The 18,872-nt window shown below is 44.5% G+C and overlaps 1 protein-coding gene across 1 annotated transcript in view; it reads right to left on the bottom strand.

The window, feature by feature from the left end:
• Positions 1-3,543: 3,543 nt before the first annotated feature.
• Positions 3,544-18,872, bottom strand: part of LOC119458836 (glycogen phosphorylase) — a 51,042-nt gene continuing 35,713 nt past the window's right edge. Inside the window, exons 8-12 of the mRNA XM_037720699.2 lie at positions 17,937-18,083; positions 16,255-16,418; positions 11,508-11,622; positions 8,907-9,008; positions 3,544-3,831 (exon numbers count right to left, since the gene is read on the bottom strand). Of these exons, the coding sequence (XP_037576627.2) occupies positions 3,559-3,831; positions 8,907-9,008; positions 11,508-11,622; positions 16,255-16,418; positions 17,937-18,083 (801 nt within the window). The 3' untranslated portion in view covers positions 3,544-3,558. The remainder of the gene's footprint in view (positions 3,832-8,906; positions 9,009-11,507; positions 11,623-16,254; positions 16,419-17,936; positions 18,084-18,872) is intronic.

Below are 18,872 nucleotides of genomic sequence, written 5' to 3'. Positions count from 1 at the left end.
TCTAGTTCGAAAAAAGACGGCTCTGTCCGGTTTTGCGTCGATACCGGGCACTCAACAAGATCACGCACAAGGATGTGTACCCTATGCCGCTCTAGACGATGCCTTGGATTCACTGCAGAATGCCGAGTACTTCTCAAGTCTTGATCTGTGTTCAGGCTACTGGCAGATACCTATGCATGATGGGACGATTAAGAAAAAAACAGCGTTTTCAACACCAGATGGGCTCTACAAGTTCAATGTAATGCCATTCGAACTCTGCAATGCACCCGCAACATTCGAGCGCATGATTGACAACCGTTCTGCATGGCCTAAGGTGGAAGACTTGCTTGTGTTGTCTCGATGATAGTGTTGTTTTCTCTTCCACCTTCTCTCAACACCTGCAACGACTGGACGAAGTTCTCACGTGCCTTGCCAACGCTGGCCTACAGCTGAACACGAAAAAGTGTCGTTTTGCCAGCAAGACAATTAAGGCCTTGGGTCACATTGTGAGCAATGACGGCATTCGACCTCATCCTGATAAGGTTTCAGCGGTTCTTCACTTCCCTCGCCCCGAACGGACCAAAGATTTGTGCAGTTTCCTTGGCCTCACTTCTTATTTTCGCCGCTTCATACGTGACTTCGCCTCAATAGCTGCCCCGTTGCACAAATTACTCGGGTCTGGTGTCCCTTTGAGTGGTCTCCTGAATGCGTATCAGCGTTTACCCATCTGAAAAACTCGCTCACATTTGAACCAGTACTTCACCATTTCGATGAAACCGCACCCACACTCCTGCATACGGACGCTAGTGGTCATGGCATCGGTGGTATTCTCCTACAGCGAGATGAGTCTTTACGTGAGAGGGTCATTGCCTACGCAAGCCACGTACGGACGAACACCGAGAAGAATTGTACCATCACTGAGAAGGAGTGCCTCACTGTCGTTTGGTCGGTACAGAAGTTTCGAACCTTATCTTCACGGCCGCCATTTTACCATTGATACGGACCACCATGCCTTATGTTAGCTTTCCACGCTCAAGAACTTGTCTGGACGCCTTGGTCGCTGGATTATCCGTCTTCAAGAATACGACTTCACTATTATCTACAAGTGTAGTAAAAAACATCAGGACGCAGATACGCTTTCTCGCTGCCCACTTCCTTCGACGCCATGCTATGGTTCCACTCCTACCTTCCGCGACAAGCTTTCAGACTGTCCTTCCCCGCATGTATTATCTTTAACTGCTATTGACCAGGCTCCTTCTGATGACCATGGATCGCTCATATCTCACCAACTCGCTGACTCCTACTGTCGACGCATCATAGACCGCCTTCAGGGAACTTCGCGCCCGCCCAACGCCCGCCTTCGTCGACAGCTGACGCAATTCAAGCTTGACAACTGTGCCCTGTACCGCCATATCTATCACCCTGACAGTTAATGCTGGGTGCCTGTTCTACCTCGCTCTCTTTGCACGCATGTCCTTAAGGCCTGTCACGACAACATGACCTTGGTTTTCAGAAAACGTACGACCGCATCAAAAGTCGCTGACTTATCCACAAGTGTAGCGCGGTATGTCGCTTCCTGCGCCATTTGCCAGCTCCGCAAGCTACCGACATCAGGTCAAAGCGGAGAGCTCCAACCAGTCCCATGTCCGTCGGCACCATTTGAAGTCGTTGGCATTGACCTGTATGGTCCCCTTCCCATGACTCTCACCGGCAATCGATGGATAGTGACAGTTGTCGACCACTTGACACGTTACGCCGAAACAGCTTGCGTGACTTCGGCATCGGCTTCTGAAGTGGCTGTTTTTATACTTCAAGCATTAATCCTATGTCACGGTGCTTCTCGTGTCATCCTTAGTGACCATGGAAAGGCTTTCCTTTCACAAATCGTAGACGAATTGCTCCGAGCCTCCGGCACCACCCACAAGACAACCTCCAGTTACCACCCTCAAACCAACGGCTTGACTGAGCGCTTTCATCACACGCTCTCCGACATGATAGCCATGTACATTCAACCAGACCACACAAACTGGGACGCAATTTTGCCATTCGTGACTTTTGCGTACAATACCGACGTACAACGCACAACTGGTTGCTTGCCATTCTACGTCGTATATGGGCGTTCGCCCTCTTCTTTTCTTGACGTCTCTTTCTTCTCCGCCCCGGTCACTCTAGCTGCTTCCTCTTGTGAACAATATATATCATGCCTCCTCCACTGTCGCCAGCTCGCCCGCATCAACACTGAAGCATGGCAACATGACCGCAAGAACCTCTATGACGCATCCCACCGTGCAGTGGTTTTCCGCCCGGGCGATGAAGCGCTACTCCGGACACCAGTTCGCACTCCTGGCTTACACAAAAAGTTTCTTTCGGTTCATAGGCCCATACAGAGTCTTAGAGCAGACTTCTCCCGTTAATTATCACGTCCAACCTATCGTGGTTCCAACTGACCGCCGCTGTCGCGCTGCCGAGATTGTCCATGTCTCTCGCATGAAGCCTTTCACAAGGCATTTGCCATCCCTTTAAGTTGTGGCCAGGTTGGCTGCTCGCACGTGGGGGAAATTAGTGTGGGCATTTCTGAGTGATTCCTTCGTTGGCTGCACATGTTCATCATCTCATCAGCTTCGTCGTCTTCATCGCTTGTGGAGACTCATCTTGAGACTGATCTGTGCCTCAAGTGTGATCGGTCCGCCGCGTCTTTGGGGCGTACTAAAGGTCGTGTTAACGCTACGTCACAATACTCTTAAATTAGCCTATTTCATGCCAACTTGGGTCGTTCGGTATGTGTTACTGGTTATGTGCCACTATTCGATGAACCTCTGCGGTCTACTTGGGTCGCTGGGTATGCGCGGCTCTTCAGTGAGAAAAAAAACATCCTTTAAATCTTATCTGACGCTGAGTGGAATTGAATCAGGGTCATATATATTTAGACTGCTGCCACCCACTCACTTCACGGCGCAGCATGTCCAGAAGGAAGCACAAGAGCACTTGGCAGTAGTGCACGCCTCATACATGATGGATTTCCGCGGTGACAATTCGGTGTGACACTACATTGCTTCAATGCTAATTGCATTAGCATCGACAGTCATTCTTCAATGGTTTCTGCCAGAATTTTTTTACAATCTACCGAGTGTTGCCTAAATGGGAGCATCTAGTGTATAGACTGTTTTACACATGCCTTGGCAGTAGTGAGCCTGCGACACCGAGAAACGTCTGGTCCCATATCCTATTATCCTGCTATGACAAAAAAAGAAGTGTGTTTTCAAGTTGGCTCAACATATAATGCACATCTTTGCACATTTTCACACAAGTGCATATCATGCCTCAAGCACAGATATTGTAACATTTTAACAATTATGATCAGCTGCAAAGAAAAACTTAAAATTCTGCCAGCAAACTTCTGTTTTGCCAGCACTACTGTAGTTCGCCATCATCATTTTTGCCCACTTCATTTCTGCAAGAAAAACTTTCGGAACCTTGCCAGAGTCTCTAAATAGCAAAACGGTCTACACATGACACTTTCGCGGTTACAATGAGAGCTGCCTTTTCACCATAGCACAGACAGATGGCGCCACAGTTTCATTACAGCAAAATCAGCATCTTCCAAGTGGCGACAAATGAACGAAACTGAGAAAGCAAGCTACGCACCTTTCCACCAACCATGATGGTACGTGCCACGAAGGGTGCCGAGGGGTTTGCCTTGATGCGATTGTACAGGCAGATGATGTGCAGACAGTTGAGCAGCTGCCGCTTGTACTCGTGGATACGTTTCACTTGCATGTCGAACATGGACAATGGGTCTAGCTTGATGCCCGTCAGCTTGTGCAGGTACTCGCACAGCCGCATCTTGTTTTCCTGCATTCGAAGGAATCAGCATGCACCTTTGTGATATTCCTGTTAGATGGGCAAATTCAGTGCTGCTTTAAATAAGTGTGCTTTTCCGGTTAATGTAATTCGCAGGCTGTCACATGGAAATGTTTAGTGGCACTCACTGTGTAATGCTGATACAGTAGAACACTATTGATACGTTGCTAGCTGCTGTATTTTCCAGGCTGCTACATAATGTTTTCGCGATCCCGACCTAAATCCTATTGACTGCCATGTATAATGTTCCCCTTGATATGTCGCCAATCTGTAATGTTTCTGTATCTTATGCTGCATTTGAACATTGCAACCAGCTTGTACGTCGCAACAAGTGAGCGGTGCATTGCAACAAGCGACCCACACATTGCAACAAGCAACCAAAGTTTGCAATAAGCGACCAAAACTGCACAAGCCAGGTGCTGCCCACAGGCACAGAGCAGCTGGCGAAATGTGCATCGGTTAAAACCTACCAGAAACGACGCACACTAGACCAGATCCGCCGAGCACAGGGCTACACTTATTTTGGAGCCAGCAAAGGTCTTATATGCATAGCATAATCGCCAGTTTCTTTAAGTCAGCTTGCCGCAATAAAGACATGTTATGCGGCAAAGCATATGCAGAATAGTGCTGTCAAACATATTAAGAGTTGAAAGGGGCCACTGTAAGGAAACATTGTAAGTGTCCCTTGAGTATTCACACATACGCACCATCCCCGGTCGCAGTACGAGCACCGAGACGTCTAATAAGTGTATTGACAGCCATTCAGAACTGTTTCTGACATAGCTGTAGTGACTGGTGGCCTTCCTCACAGTTTAGTTATCCCGGATGTAACTTTTTTTTCACGGTCCCTTGAAAAACGTATCAATAGAGTTCTACTGCACAATGAATATCGCTGGGAGAGGCATTCGTCTTAGCAATGGACATAAAAATAAACTGATGATGATGATAATGAATATAATGTACGAACTCGCTTTGCTGCTTCGAAGTGTGTAGCCTCAATAACAGTACTCCAAAAATGAAATAATACTCAGTGTAGGGTAAGCACTAATTCTGAAAGCAGTTCTTTGAGCTTTCAAATGTTGCAAGTGTCCCTGTGCCATTTGCAATAAAAGCCACCACTGGAAGATCGCAATGCTTTGCCACTCTCAGCGCTTGGAACATGGAAGTGATTACATAAACTATCCATCTTGGATATAAAGTCGGATGCACGTGGAACTGTATTAATGTGGTTTATGCTTCCTTTTTTCACAATAATTAATGCCAATTTCGTCGAGACAATTGTGCCGTCATGGACTACAAAAAGAACCCGTGAATTTCATTCTGAATACTGCAGAGTTGACATGAAAATCCAGAATACAGCATCGACATGCCAACCCATCACACAATGCTACAGCTTGATCTTCATGTTTAGGCCAAGAAAAGCATATTTTACAACAAGGAACAAGAGACGACGTTAATTTTGCCATGTGCATGCTGATGCTGCCTTCATCTAATCAGGATATTTAAGCACGAAATGAGTCTTTCACATTAAAGAATATAAATTCTGGAGTTTTACATGCCAAAACCACGATCCGATTATGAATCACGGCATAGTGGAAGACTCCGAATTAACTTTGATCACCAGGGGTTCTTAAACGTGCACCTAAATCCAACTACATAAGCGTTTTGGCATTTCCCCCCCATCTAAATGTGGCTGCCAAGGCCGGTATTGAACCCCCGACCCCAAGCTTAGCAGCACAATGCCACAGCTATGGTGACCACGGCGGCCGTTTTCCATGTTCGTTACATGCCAGTCGGGAATAAAAATTGACCTGACTAACAATTATAACTATAAGCTGTCCTTTTGTGTGAGGAAGATAATCAGAATGTTTCCATAAAATGAATTAAAATGATGTTTTGAAAGAATACATTTGCCGGTATAAACTGGTAATTTAGCACAGCTATTTTATGTCCCATCAACTAGTAGTAGGTTTATTATGCATGAGCACATTAATTAAAGCACAACTGTAACAATATTTTCACTTTTGTCAATTTGGTTATTTATAAACAGGCATCGTATATCACTGCAGCAATTTTAACCAAGCTGCAGGGCAGGGAATTGAGCAATTGTCTTCCAACAGCCTTTAAATAGCCCCTCAGCAGGTGACGTAAGCACCTGGTTGTTAGTGATTATGTCGCAAATCTCAGCACACTGTTCCCATGTATAAGGGATGCCACCAAAGCTTGGAAGTCCATGCCAAGAATTTATGCTGCTTGTCATCATTCTGGGTTTTTGCATCCTTCACAGCGAGTAGTAACGTCATTGTTTTCAGCTTTGGTATCAAAATGTGTATTTTTGCAAGCTTTTTATAAAGTGTTCACTTGTATTTCAAAGGTAAAATGTTGCACAGAGCCTGCTCTAAATCTGCAATACTAACAAAACTAGGCTCGTTAAGCAGCCAAAAAATTTGTAGCCACTGACTTCTAATTTAAGGTGCAAATGAACTGTCCATGAAAATTCAGTTTTACCACATTTTTTGCATGTTCAGAATCATTAAAAGCATACTGCAGCAGAGCAGATTATTAACGTTTAATTTTTCAGCAAGTTTGGTAAAGTTTACGAAACATGAACTCGGTGCACAAATTCTTTTACAGGCTACTGCACGCAAATTGGCATACCAAACATTTGTTTCCACACAATTAGGATTTGCATCTTCTATTTGGTCTCCACATCAAAAGTATTTAATTTCTATCCTGGAATCCATCCAAAACAGAGCTTGTAGGGAGCACACATGGCCATTTCCTCTCGCGTACTCACGTCGTCACATTCGCACGTTGCGGACGCGTCGAGAGCCAGTGTAAACACAGGAGAGGCACACTACGCCCCCTCCTTCTTCTCCCTCGCTCTCGCAATGCGCGCACCCTGCCTCTTTTGACTTATGGGAAAGGGAACGGTATCCGACGTGCAAAGAGCACATTCCTCTCGCAAAGGTAAAAAGGTATAAAAGAGCGTCACTGAGGGAGACGCTCGCTCTCTGGCGCCTCAACCTCGAACCTGCCGGATATAGATACCTGCCGCAAACCGGGAGTGACATTGCTGCCTGACTATCACACAACGAGGCAAGCCTATTTGTTACTTATTACAGAGTGGACATCCCTCTGCAAGTGTGCCTGGTTGTCCGCAGCAATAAATATTGTTAGATTTGACAGCGCTGGTTCCCTAATTCAACCGAACCCATCATAGCTGCGATTACACGTGCTACGGTTTGGGGAGTACAACGGAACAACTGTGTGTGGCTAGATCCAGAGCTTCCCTTCAGCTGTAGCCTCATGCAGAGCGTACCCCCACAAGCTGCACGTTTCATAGCCTGCAATTACGATAGGACGTTTAGTGTAACACAGATAAAACAGAAGATTTCCCTGTAGCTGTTAGAAATTAGACGCACAATAAATCTTTGCCTTTTACATAAACATGTGCATGACAATCGGCCTCATTTTAACTAGCCCTCCACGCTCCCATGCGCATGTCAAGTCGCCTGAGCAATAGCAATAGTTTCTCGCGTATCTTCAGTAACATTCACTCACTTAACTTATCAGCATTGCTTCGTTCCACAAAAATCTCAAGCAGTCTTCTTGATAACATTGTCTTTTTATGTAATCATGATGCATTTCATGCAGGACTGCAAAGCTTTTTGTTAATGTATAATGATCGATGTTCGCAAGTCACTTTATATGTTAATCTGTCTGCTGATTGGTTTCATTTTTTACTTTCAATGTAAACACAAGACTCATTCCTTTCCTGAATATACGTCTGCTTTGTCTGATAATGTATCACTAATTGTTATTTCCGTCATTTCCTCTCTTTGTAACCTTTTTCATTGTACTCCCCTTACTGAATACCCTTTAATATGCCTTGAGTAATTTAATAAATAAATAAGCATCAGATATGAGAACGTCAAATATTACATGTTCAACATACTTGGAAGGCACCCATACAGCCATTTGAAAAATATGACTGATTTAAAACGTCACCAATAATGAAAGATGCGAGCCCATGATGTAACTGTGTGCTGCCAGCAAGAGCAGACAACGCCCAGATGTTTACCTTCTAGCTCCTTTAACAAAAACACCTTGCACATATGTTACAGCGAAGCTGTTTATGGCTAGGCTTCCGTGCATTTCCCTTCTGCGCGAGCAAAAACTCACACCACCCTCTCTTTGTCGTCGTTCCAACCGCTTGCGTACCTAGTTTCCTGCCGCTCCCCCGGGGCAGCAGCACCATTGAGACGTCGCGCGTTTCTCCTGTCTGGGCTGGTGGGCGGTCCCGTCATGCGTGTATATAAATAAACCCACAAAACAAGCTGCCGTTCTCCATTTTGAATTTCACTTCTCTACTCTCGTCATAATGGGGCCTGTAGTGCACACTCCCGAGAAGAGAGAGATAAAACTTTATTGTTTCCATGATGGGGTCCGGCAGGGGTTGGGGCAATGTGCTTATGAAGAGTGACAACGAGAACAAAGACGAGAATGTGATCGGCGGCAGCGATCGAGAATAAATGTGTGTGTGTGCGTAACGCCGATCAAGACCCACCGATCAAGAATAAATGTATGTGTGTGCATGTGTGCGTGTGATCTTCGTCGTGATGACGGCCGCCGTCGCTCAAGAAAATAAAATGTGTTCGTACCTTTGATCAAAATTCTGTGTCACCTCTGTGTCGTGTGCTAAAGAGCTTCGCTGGTCATCCACCTTCACAGAGTGGAATGGCTCATGATTTTTATCAAACCTGCAGCAAATGTCCAATAACAAGTGTCTCAAGATGTAGGCAGCATGTTTTAAACATTGCTACGTTCTGCAGTGCTTTTGCTTTTGATGCACTATCTTGGCATGTACAATTGTGTACACACCGCTTGAAGGGTTAACATAATGACTCTATGCTGGCCCACACACTCTATACGTGTGTATGACAGTATGTTGTGCATGAATTCACCAAACTGGGCTTTTCATACTCCAACCTTTCTAAGCACACACTAAAAGCCACGTGCACAGTTTTCCTAGTGCACTTTTTTTTTTATCAAGGAGCACCAACCTGCTTCACTTTCTGTAAGTCTCGCAGGAATGCCTTGTCGTTGACGAGAGGCTTCAGCTTGGTCAGCTCCTCCAGGTGCACAATCCAGTTCTCGCCAATTTTCTTGGGAACAGAAAGAAAGGAAGACGACAACGTCAAACCCAGAGATGATAGACCCATTGAGTCAGTTTCGGGTCAGATATGTCAAGCGAATTGTAACATGGGGCTGTATTCTCAAGTGATTGCTTGCACAGGTGCTTTAACTTTTGCACGATGTGGCATCCAGCATAACGCCTCATTGGAGCGACGGCATTCTGCCTGTCAACATATCTAATCAGCAACTGCTGAAAGTGCTAAACCGTGATATCGACATGTATACTTATTTATCCTTTCCTCAAGGACTGCATTTCACCCACTAACAACTTAATGTTATCGCTACCCCGTGACAATTTCATGAAGCAACATTTCACAGAAAAAGGGCAAAGCATCGATTGCGATAGCAAATTAGTAGACAGCTATATATACAAAGTAAGGATAGTAGGTTTATTGGCCACATAAACTTGTAAACATTCGCTTACTAGCTAAATTAGCAAGCATGGTGTCATGTGCACACAGGCAAACAAACACATCTCACTCGATAAGCGTGCACACTCGCTGTCAAAACGATGGTGTGAGGAAGAGCAGCAGCAGCAGTGAGTGAATTGACCTTTGTGCTGCCTCTTGCTTCAATGGCAACTAAGCGGCGAGAGCACAGGACACACTAAGCTATGAGCCCCCAGCGCACCTAGACTCTGTACTCATTGCAGATCACTTTCAAGATAAGGCACGTGCGACTGCACGCCCAGGCGCCATACACAGAAGCTGCCGGAGTACAATGGCCCCCCTCCCTCCCCCCAGTGCCTTACAAGCTTCCTCCCCACTTTCCTCCCTTGCGCACGCGAGATTGAGCCGCCATCATCGGCTAACCGTCGCACGCTTTCACTCGCACATAAAGTATACGGAGCGCGGCGGCTATGTAATCGCCCTTGGACTTTATACAGAACATCGCGACGACGGCATAAATGCACCTGGAGTGTCCATATGAATTGCTATATAATTTCTATAGTAGTAATACTTTCGTCAAACATGATATTCATTATAAGCTCATTTTATATTGCATGTTGATTCAGATCAGCGAAAAGAAATTTATATTTACGTCATTATATCTCATAATTTGTTACATCTGTGTTCTTTATATGAGGTTTGACTGTATAATGACTACTTTATTATGCCTAAATTCAGATTACCAGAATAGCAAAACTTCATGGCTGAAATAGTGATGATTGCACCTGTACACTGTTCTTTTCAGGAGAACTAGGCGCCATAATAAAATTCATTCACAACATTGCATTTACATATAAGTGTACTGCTCGCATCTCTGATATACAGTCGCAGAACGATAATTTGGACCAGATGGTGATCACCAATCAACCCGAATAATTGGGAGTCTGAAATACTGAACTTGCCAGAAAATAAGTGACATTAGACAAGTCGTAGGAAAAGGTGTGCCATATTCTGGAATCATCACTTTCAAGGATACGTTCAACTTTGTGTGACTAGTGCAAGATGCATCGGCATCTACGAGCAATGGCATCTTTGGTACAGTGCCAAGCACACAGTCTTGTTATAGTAACAGATGTTGTCTACCAATAGCAAAACTTCAGGGCCCGAATAGTGATGGTCGCACTGGTGCACTGTTCTTTTCAAAGGAAGAAAAACTAGACCCCTGTATAACATTCATTTAAGTTCACTGCTTGCATTTCATGCATCTCTGATATACAGTCACCGACGGGTAATTCAGACTAGACAGTGATCGCCAATCAGTCCGAATAATCAGGAGTCTGAAATACTGAACTGTCTGAAAATACTGGTGCCATATTCTCGGATCATCACTTTCAGGGATGCCTTTAATTTCGTGTGACTAGTGCAAGAGGCATTGGCATCTACGAGCAACGAAATCCTTGGTACAGTGCCAAGCACGCTGTCTTATTACAGTGACGGATCTTGTCTACCGTCAATGTATGCAATCACGCAAAATATTGCGAAAGTGAAAGTATCTTCGAAAGTGATCGAGAATACGGACCAGTTTTGTCAATGCGTTGTTACACACATATATGCTTACCTTTGTCCTGGAAAGTCCATGGCCACATTCTTGTAGTGATGCCATTTATTATGCTATTCCTTATCACGCTTCGTCAGTCAGTAGTCAGGACAACATTCTGCCCATGTTAACAGGCTCAGCGGCCGTGAATGGCAGATGATAAGAGTGACATAGAATCAAGCGGAAAGCATCGTTACAAAATCAAGGCCTGTATCTCAACCATTGTCATGCTGTCACTACAGAGAAACAAAACTACAGTCAATGCATTCACTGAATCTTCATCCTTTGGCAATGCAACAAAAGTTGACAGCACTTCAAGTCGACGGCACTGACAGCAATTTTAAGTCGGTGGAGCTGTTCGAATGATCAAGTATGTCTGAATTATCGGTCGGTGCCTGTAGTTACACCAAATGAGATATCGCACACCACAACCAATCCTAGAAAAAAATTGCCACAAAGTGGGTGCAAAGGCTGAGGCTCACATCGGCAATGAGATCGGCCAGACTAGGGTTGCAGAGCAGGAGCCACCGGCGGGGAGTAATGCCATTGGTCAGGTTGAGGAAACGCTCGGGGTACATCTCGTAGAAGTCCTTGAACCTGCAGATGCCAGGAACATTGCTTTAAATGCTTTTCCATGCCTTTCACCTTTCGTCATTTGGGAGCATAATGCTGGGCCCCTACTATTGCTGGTGTCAGTCATTTGGTGCGAACGATGAAGAAAAGTGAATGGGATCGAAGGAGGTGGAAATGATACACGATACAGTACAAGGCGTGTGTTTCAGCCGATGCTCCTAGGCATGCAGGCACCCTCACTAAGGCAGTGCTCCAATATTTGCTGTAGACAGTTAAATATATAGCAAAGTAGACAGCAGCCATCTTAAGTCTCAAACCAATTTTGACAAAGCTAGCAAAAAAAGGCAGCTTCGCGAAGACAGCATCCAACTCAAAACCGATGCATGCTACTTTGCTGTGCGAACAAGATGGCAGCTGAGTAGACTGCTTGGAAACTCGAAGGGAAAGTCGCCTGCGCACTAGACAACGCAGTAAAGCTTTCTTAAGTGTTTTGTGCAGGCTGCGTTGTGTTTTCATAGGTTTGCACACCAAGAAAGTTACAATATAGCAATAATATGCACTTCACTTAGCTTTATCTAGTTGACATGACGCGAAATAAGTCTGGGAGATCTATGCCAGATGTGTCCACCTACTTAGGCTCGAAGCTGTCATTTTAGCTGTTAACGTAGAGTGTCTCCAATGCTGGGCTTGAAATCACTGCCTGGCAGCAGTGTTCTACAATAAGAATGGCGTCCCTGACAGCTGCAGCTGGCAGTTTCACATCGTCATGTTCAAGTGGCGTTAAGTGCCTGTGCTGTGCAGTTCCATCATGTGTAGAGGGTGTGCGTGCACGACAAGGCAGCACACTTTACAGACCATTGCATTGCTGTAGTATTCAATGAATTGGAAAATAATAACACACTGCATTTCGAATTGTGGTTTTGTATGTCATTCTTTGCATAACAGTGAATATATAGTGCATACAGCCGAACCCACTTATAACAATACCGATTTTAACAATATATCAGATATAACAATGAGCATACAACGCAATATCAACTTTTGTATGTGTTCTATGTCGAAATAAACCACACACTACAATGCTCCCATGCCACGCTATGGGTTATCAGTAAATCTGTGTACTGGGTGTTCACGCCGAAAGAAACAAGGAATGCAAAATTCTTCAAAAATAAATTAGAAGGCAAGTCGCAGCACCCACCGCACAGCTTCACCACACCTGCCTTTGTGCCGTGCAACCTGCGCAGCACGTTTTTGTCGAGTGACCAGCCTTGCATTCCTCTCTCGTAAACCTTTCACCCCTCCGACATTGGTGCAGTCAACTTGTGTATCGGAGGGGTGGGAGGGAGAAGGGTGTGAGAGGCTCGTGATGCTTAGGGCAATGCAATGAAAGCATACCGTGCGGGGTGCGCGAGGCAAAGGCGGGTGTGGCAAAAGAATGTGGCACGCAGGCGGATGCGGAGGCTCGCATTCTTTCTTATTTACCTGGATTTCACGCTTCTTTTCTCTTTCACGAAAACACCCAGCGGCGGGAGCGTAGCCAGGGAGGGAGGGGGCTGATGGGGCTTCAGACCCCCCCCCCGACCAAAACAACCACCGGCACCAGGAATCATTCTGGATTTCTCCCACAATGTCTTTTTCACGCTTGAAAAGACATTTCGGCACGGACATTGCGAACTCGGGCTGCATTTAGTGGCAACGCCCTTGCACCTGGAGTCACATAACGCAGGGAGCCCCATTCGAGCACAAACTTTCAAGGACTTTTCGATAGCGAGCAGGCACGCTGCGGCATCTCGCAGCGGCCGCGGAACCTAGGGAGCGCATGGATTTCATATGGGTATAAAGTTCTCATAAACTTTTGACGCGAAAGGTGCACTGCCATTTCCAAAGGCATGTTTAAGATTTTCAATTCTAGACCTTTACGGGTTTAATGTTCTTATAAACTTGGGCCAACATGTGCGTACTGGAGCCCTCGGGTCCAAGCCGTTCCAGAAATGGAAGCGCACGCTCGCAATCTTCCACACACACGAAAATACTAAATATCACCGTGGCTGTCAGCTGGCAGTTGATAATTTTCTCCAAACATATTCACGAAGTGCACCCAATGTGACCGATCAGCTGGACCAGGGCAGGCGAAGTAAAATAAGAGAGAAGAGAAGAAAGTTAACGGCCTATTACTGAGCCAGTTTTTTTCGCGAGCGACAAGGTCTGGCTCTCCATGGCCATAGGGACAGTGGTCCTATGAATTTTAGCAAAGCCTCCGCTGAAAGTACTGGCATTTTCAGGGCGCTTCTTCGCATGCGAGCTGATTGTGGATATACATATCTGAAGAACGATTTGGAAAGTTGCCCCAGTAATGCCTCGTATTTGAGCCCAGATGTACAAAAACAAATTACAGAAATTTGTGGTGAAATTGCCAAAGAAAGCCTAGATGCAAAAGTAAACACTGCAGGCTGCTTTCCATACTTGCTGATGAAACAACGGATATTGCTGGAATCTAACAGCTTACTGTTTGTGCAAGGTACCTAAACAAGGATGCTAACGACATCGGAGTGTTTTTAGGTTTTAGCACCGGAATAGATGCCCTCTCTCATTGCGACTGCAGGTTCTATGTAGATGTGTACGAACTGCTGCAGATTCTAGTCACCCTTCCAGTGACCACTGCCAGCGCAGAGAGAATATTTTTTAACAAGAGTTCACTAAAAAACTACTTGCACTCTATAATGTCTGAGGAACGCATAGTTAGGCTGGTGCTTCTATACGCTCACAGAGACGTCGGCATCAACGTGTGCGAAGTCATTGACCGCTTCGCTAAACTTCCCCGCCGAGTGAAGTTTGTCCTTTAGATAGCGAAGTAGCAAAAATCAATGCAAGTAAAAATCTCTGTTCCTTCAGGTTCATAAACTCGTAATTATGAAAACATATGCCTGTTCATTAGCTTTTAAAACCGCAGACATTTTTGCCGTTTATTCCAACAGTTAGTATCATGATAAAAATTATCATATGAATACGAAAATTACGAGGACATCAATAACCAATTTTGACCGATCTTGCTCATTGAAAGCCCGGCCCACGCAGCGTTTCCCAACAAACACACTCGGATATTGGGTAGTTCAACTTGCCGCATCATCTGTGGCTTTCTTTGACCTTTTCTTTCCTTTTTAGCCAACTGCTTTTACTTTTTTTTGAACCGAAGCAATACTCTTCTTTAATTTTGGGTGCAGAATGTTTGTTGCCAATCTGCAGGCAGTTAAATTACACACTTTCGTACTGATTTCTGTATTATTCCTCTATTATTCTACCCATAGGGTGCTGTCGCGACCGCCGTATGGCCCAAGTAGAGATCACGATTTCTGCGATCGCAGTTTTGTTCTTGCCTAGATCGTCCGTCTTTCTATGAACAAAGTGTACTATCTGTGACTGTGCAACATGTTTATTTGTCTTGTTTGACGCATTATACGTATACAGTGACGTTTGCTCAAATACTTTGATTTATTGCAGATTTATACGTATATTTAAATATCTTGCTACAGGGTTTTGCGTATACAAGCAGTGAACTTTGTTTCCAGCGACACTTTTTTGCCCTTTATCAAGTTGTATCTTCGCATTTGTATATTCAATTCCATCTTCGCATTTCTAATGTATATTTTGCAGAACTTCTGTTTTTTATGTGTACTCACTGTTGCAACTATTATCTTGGTGTAATTACAATACACGACCGGTAACAGCTGCTCCTGCGCAATCATTGCAATGAAGGAAAGCGACATTGAGGTTTTTCCCTAGCCGTTGCATATGTACAAAAATGTCAACAAGGTTCTTGAATGACAAAGATTCATCAAAATATTTGTCCTAAACTTGTTCATTTCATGGCCTTTAGGTTTTTCATATCAGCTGCATGCACCGCATGATTTGCTGGTTTCGAACTGATAATGTTCTAAAGTATGCGTGATAATTTCTGTACTTACTAAATAGACAAAAAAATGTGGAAGAATTGATATCAGTTATTTCTGTCACAATTTTTTGGACATACGATTCTATTCTTTTATGAAAAAATACATATTTTACTTGACAGGTGTGCATCGTTAAATAATTCGTTTGCAGCATCTAATGTACAATGGTATTGGCAATGGCAATGCAGTTATTATTCATGTGTTTGATCCCTCGACAAATTCTATAAGGAGGAGGCCGCGCTGCAACGTAAGGCCCCTCCCCCCCAAACAAAATTTCTGGCTACACCACTGCCCGGCAGCCACATTTATTTGTTATAACCAGTAGTGCAACATGGAAACATTGTAGTAAGCGGTCTAGTATTTTACCATATAACATACAAAAGCTCACAGTGGTGGGGCTCTCATTCCTGTCCGAGTATTGTTAAAACTGGTAATGCTATAAGTGCGTTCGTCTGTATTTTTTTATTAAAACGTTTCTCTGTTTGCCCCCTGTGCTTTTTTTCGTACAACCCGGTTATGACAATGGGACTTTTTTGACATTTCATATTGTCATAAGTGGGTTAGATTATATATTATATTAGTTTCATAGTGTCCAATGACTACTAATAAAAGTTGTTCAGAAGTAGCGTGATGGCAGGCATAGTTCTGTCTCATCTTATTTTGTGCAAAAGTTTGTCAGCGAACCGCAGTTTGCGGCAGATATACTCACAGGTCTTTCTTGAGAATCTCCGTGTGGATCTTTGCCACCCCGTTGACCTTGTGCGAGCCCACGATGGCCAGGTGAGCCATGTTGACGCGCTTGTCGCCTTCTTCCTCGACCAGCGACATACGCCGCAACCGGTCGGGGTCCCCGGGGTATTTCTGGCTCACCTCCTGGAACACAAATTGGCCGGCGTATGGTGGACCCAGTCAATAACGAACAACGGTTAGAACAGTACACCAGACACAAGGGTATGCAACCATGGTAATGTAGGCATAAGCATGCATTATCTGGTCAAGTAAACCACACAGCAAAGCTGCCCTGTCCATGCTGCCATATAAATCATGCACAAAGAAATTGGTTACAACAAAGTCGCATCGGACATGAAAATGCCTTCATTATAACCGATATTTGTTATAAGCGTATATTTTTAACAACCTACTTATGTTAATTAAACCCTGATGGCACCAACGAAGTTGATCGAATTATCTGGTGGGTCGAATTAAGCAAGACGCAGAAAAAACGCCAAAACACACCACTCATTCATTTGGCAGTATTTGACCCATTCTGACACACACCTGAATCAAGCGCACACCCACTATTCATGCGTCCAAAGCAGAAAACTAAAGTAAAAATGACACTGAAGCTCCTGAACAAGGTAAAAACCTAACGTGCACCTGGTATTTTAGATAGAAAAGTGGGCAAGAGTCTAATAGTATGTTGCACATTGGCGGCCGGTTTTTTTTAAAGTCAGCTTCGCCGCACGTTTTTGTATAATCAGCTTAGCCGCTATACAAATGTGTTATGCAGTAAAACATACAGACTCTGCTAAGCCAATTTCCGACCCAATTTTCACAAGAAATACAGGCGTGATTTAGTATCGAATTAATACCATAATCGTTGTGAGCTACAGTTATAGCTCGAAAATCTTCCTGGGGAAGGCCAAAATTGAGCGTTTTCGATGGGAGCCAATGCATCTTCAACACATTCACGGTCTCCTAAGCTCTGCCGAGACAGACGCTGTCACTAAAGGGGTCGCTGTTGAGGTGACCATGGGGATCAGGCGTGTGTGTTCTGACTGGTCAAGTTCGAATTATCTGGTGAAGGCAAATTTTAGGATCGAAATAATGAAAGTTTGGGCTCACGCACGGGCACTGGCCGGGACCTTCAGTCAGAATTGAATTAACCAGAGTCGAATTAACAGAAGTCTACTATATATGCCAATATTGGTGAGAAATATTTTAGATTCGTTATGGGCATATATAATCGTTATGTGCTGATATCGGTGAGAAATATTTTATCTATACATAAAATCTCGGTAAACGGAATTGCCTCTTAAACGGAACAGTGTTATGGTTTAACATACACTCAATACACAGTACATGAGTGTCCTTGCAATCCACCCCATCAGAGCGCAGTCATTGTGGCTCGGAATCGAACCCAGGACCCTAGCAGCAGGATGCCATAATCAGTGATCCACTACGGTTCACTGATCATTTTCATCATCATTTTGTTCATGGTATAAATGCTCCCCGACCAGGTAGTATCCACCTCGGCTATTCAAGGAACCTGTGAGGTGATTACTACTGCAGAGACACAGAAACACCGACTGAATGAAATTCATGATTTAACGAAGTTTCTCGCCGCAAGTACAACCTTGTTACTTTGAGGTTTGACTGTACGAGGCTTACTCCAAGGAAATGGGCATTGATGTCATAGATGATCTGCAGGTGGCGCGGAAGCATGTTCTGCAACATGGAGCATGGCCAGCGCTCCAAGGCCTCTGGCAGCACTGTGTGGTTCGTGTAGGCACATGTCTTGGTTGTCAATTCGAGAGCCTAGAAGAAGGCATAAAAAGTCATGAATGAGTGAAAAAACTCTACATGCAAGAATAAAAATTGTTTGTGCTCTCAGTGTGAAATTTAATTAAGACTAGGAAATGGGCAGTACGTTTAAAATAAATATTAAACGAATGAATTCAAGCCAGTGTAAGTGTTGTAACATTGAATAGCACGAATGTGCAAGAGGACATGAGTGCACACCAGTTTCCATTACACCAACTACCAATGCTCTAGCCCAGATTGAGATCTGAGAATACGCGTCCCCTGCTTTGGTACCCTGGGGTCTGGAAATTGTCAAATTCTGCCATCAAATTCTGTAAAGGTGTCATTTTGAGCCAGTCAGAGAGGCCCAGATGGCTTCTATGGCCTCTCCGATTGAACATGCCACCATTACCAAATTTGACAATAGCAAGGAATTTGATGATGTATAAGATAGTACCCTGTTTCAGTACCACCCGACAGGCATCGCATGCAGATTCAGAGTCGCCGGACATAGGTTCAAACAATGGGGTCGCATTCTCGGTTGATCGCTTTCGTGAATATGATTACTTTTGCGAAATTTTGCATACCTCGCAGTGGACACATATGCCGATGCATCCTCAGGAATGCATCCTCAGGAGGAATTTTCCAAGCACTGGAGGAATGCTGTTGCTTGGAATGGCTGACCCGTCTGAAATCTCGCGAAAGTGATCGTATCAATGCTGTTGTTCGCAGACACCGATGCATCCGGTGAGTTGCACGAAATCTCGCTAATGTGATCGTATCCTCGAAAGCGACTGAGTGAGA

This window comes from Dermacentor silvarum, chromosome 7, assembly GCF_013339745.2.
Source record: "Dermacentor silvarum isolate Dsil-2018 chromosome 7, BIME_Dsil_1.4, whole genome shotgun sequence".
Lineage (NCBI taxonomy): Eukaryota > Metazoa > Arthropoda > Arachnida > Ixodida > Ixodidae > Dermacentor > Dermacentor silvarum.
Note: the sequence above shows the minus strand (reverse complement) of the source record. Positions and strands in the feature narration are given on the sequence as shown.